The sequence below is a fragment of the Lagopus leucura genome, unplaced genomic scaffold (assembly GCF_019238085.1).
Source record: "Lagopus leucura isolate 7727_CA_CO unplaced genomic scaffold, USGS_WTPT01 27096-0_obj-0_obj, whole genome shotgun sequence".
NCBI lineage: Eukaryota > Metazoa > Chordata > Aves > Galliformes > Phasianidae > Lagopus > Lagopus leucura.
Genome location: NW_024969548.1, coordinates 607 through 1,226, shown reverse-complemented (window position 1 = coordinate 1,226; position 620 = coordinate 607). Strand labels below are relative to the sequence as shown.

At 52.6% G+C, this 620-nt stretch overlaps 1 protein-coding gene across 1 annotated transcript in view; it reads left to right on the top strand.

The window, feature by feature from the left end:
• Positions 1-325: 325 nt before the first annotated feature.
• LOC122194195 (transcription factor 4-like) overlaps positions 326-620 on the top strand; it is a gene marked incomplete at its 3' end in the record, with an annotated part of 873 nt that continues 578 nt past the window's right edge. Inside the window, exon 1 of the mRNA XM_042895116.1 lies at positions 326-530. Coding sequence (XP_042751050.1) covers positions 370-530 — 161 coding nt within the window. The remainder of the gene's footprint in view (positions 531-620) is intronic.

The window sequence follows — 620 nt, the reverse complement described above, 5'->3', positions numbered from 1 at the left end:
CGCATTGCATTGCATTGCATTGCCTTCCATTCATTGGGTTGCATTGCATTGCATTGCATTGCATTGGGTTGCATTGCATTGCATTGCCTTGCATTCATTGGGTTGCATTGCATTGCATTGCATTGCATTCATTGGGTTGCATTGCATTGCATTGCATTCATTGGGTTGCATTGCATTGGGTTGCATTGCATTGGGTTGCATTGCATTGCATTGCCTTGCATTGCATTGGGTTGCATCGCATTGCATTGCATTGCCTTGCCTTGCATTGCATTGCATCGCATGCACCTTGCAGCGCCCAGCTCGCTCTGCGCGCCCCCCAGCCGAGCTTGCAAGCCTTCCCAGCACCCATTGCATCCCATCTTTGCAGGCATGGCTGCAGGTTTGCAAGGCCAGAGCGTTTCGTCCGGCAGCTCGGAGCTGAAATCGGACGACGAAGGCGACGAGAATTTGCAAGAATCCAAATGCAACGAGGACAAAAAGCTGGAGGAGGACAAGAAGGAGCTGAAATCAATTACTAGGTCAAGGTCTAGGTAACAACGGGGCGGGGAGGCCGTTAACGAATTGCCGCTCGTTAATTGCAAGGGCGTCAGGGAGCTGCAAAAGGGGGGGGGGGGGGGGGG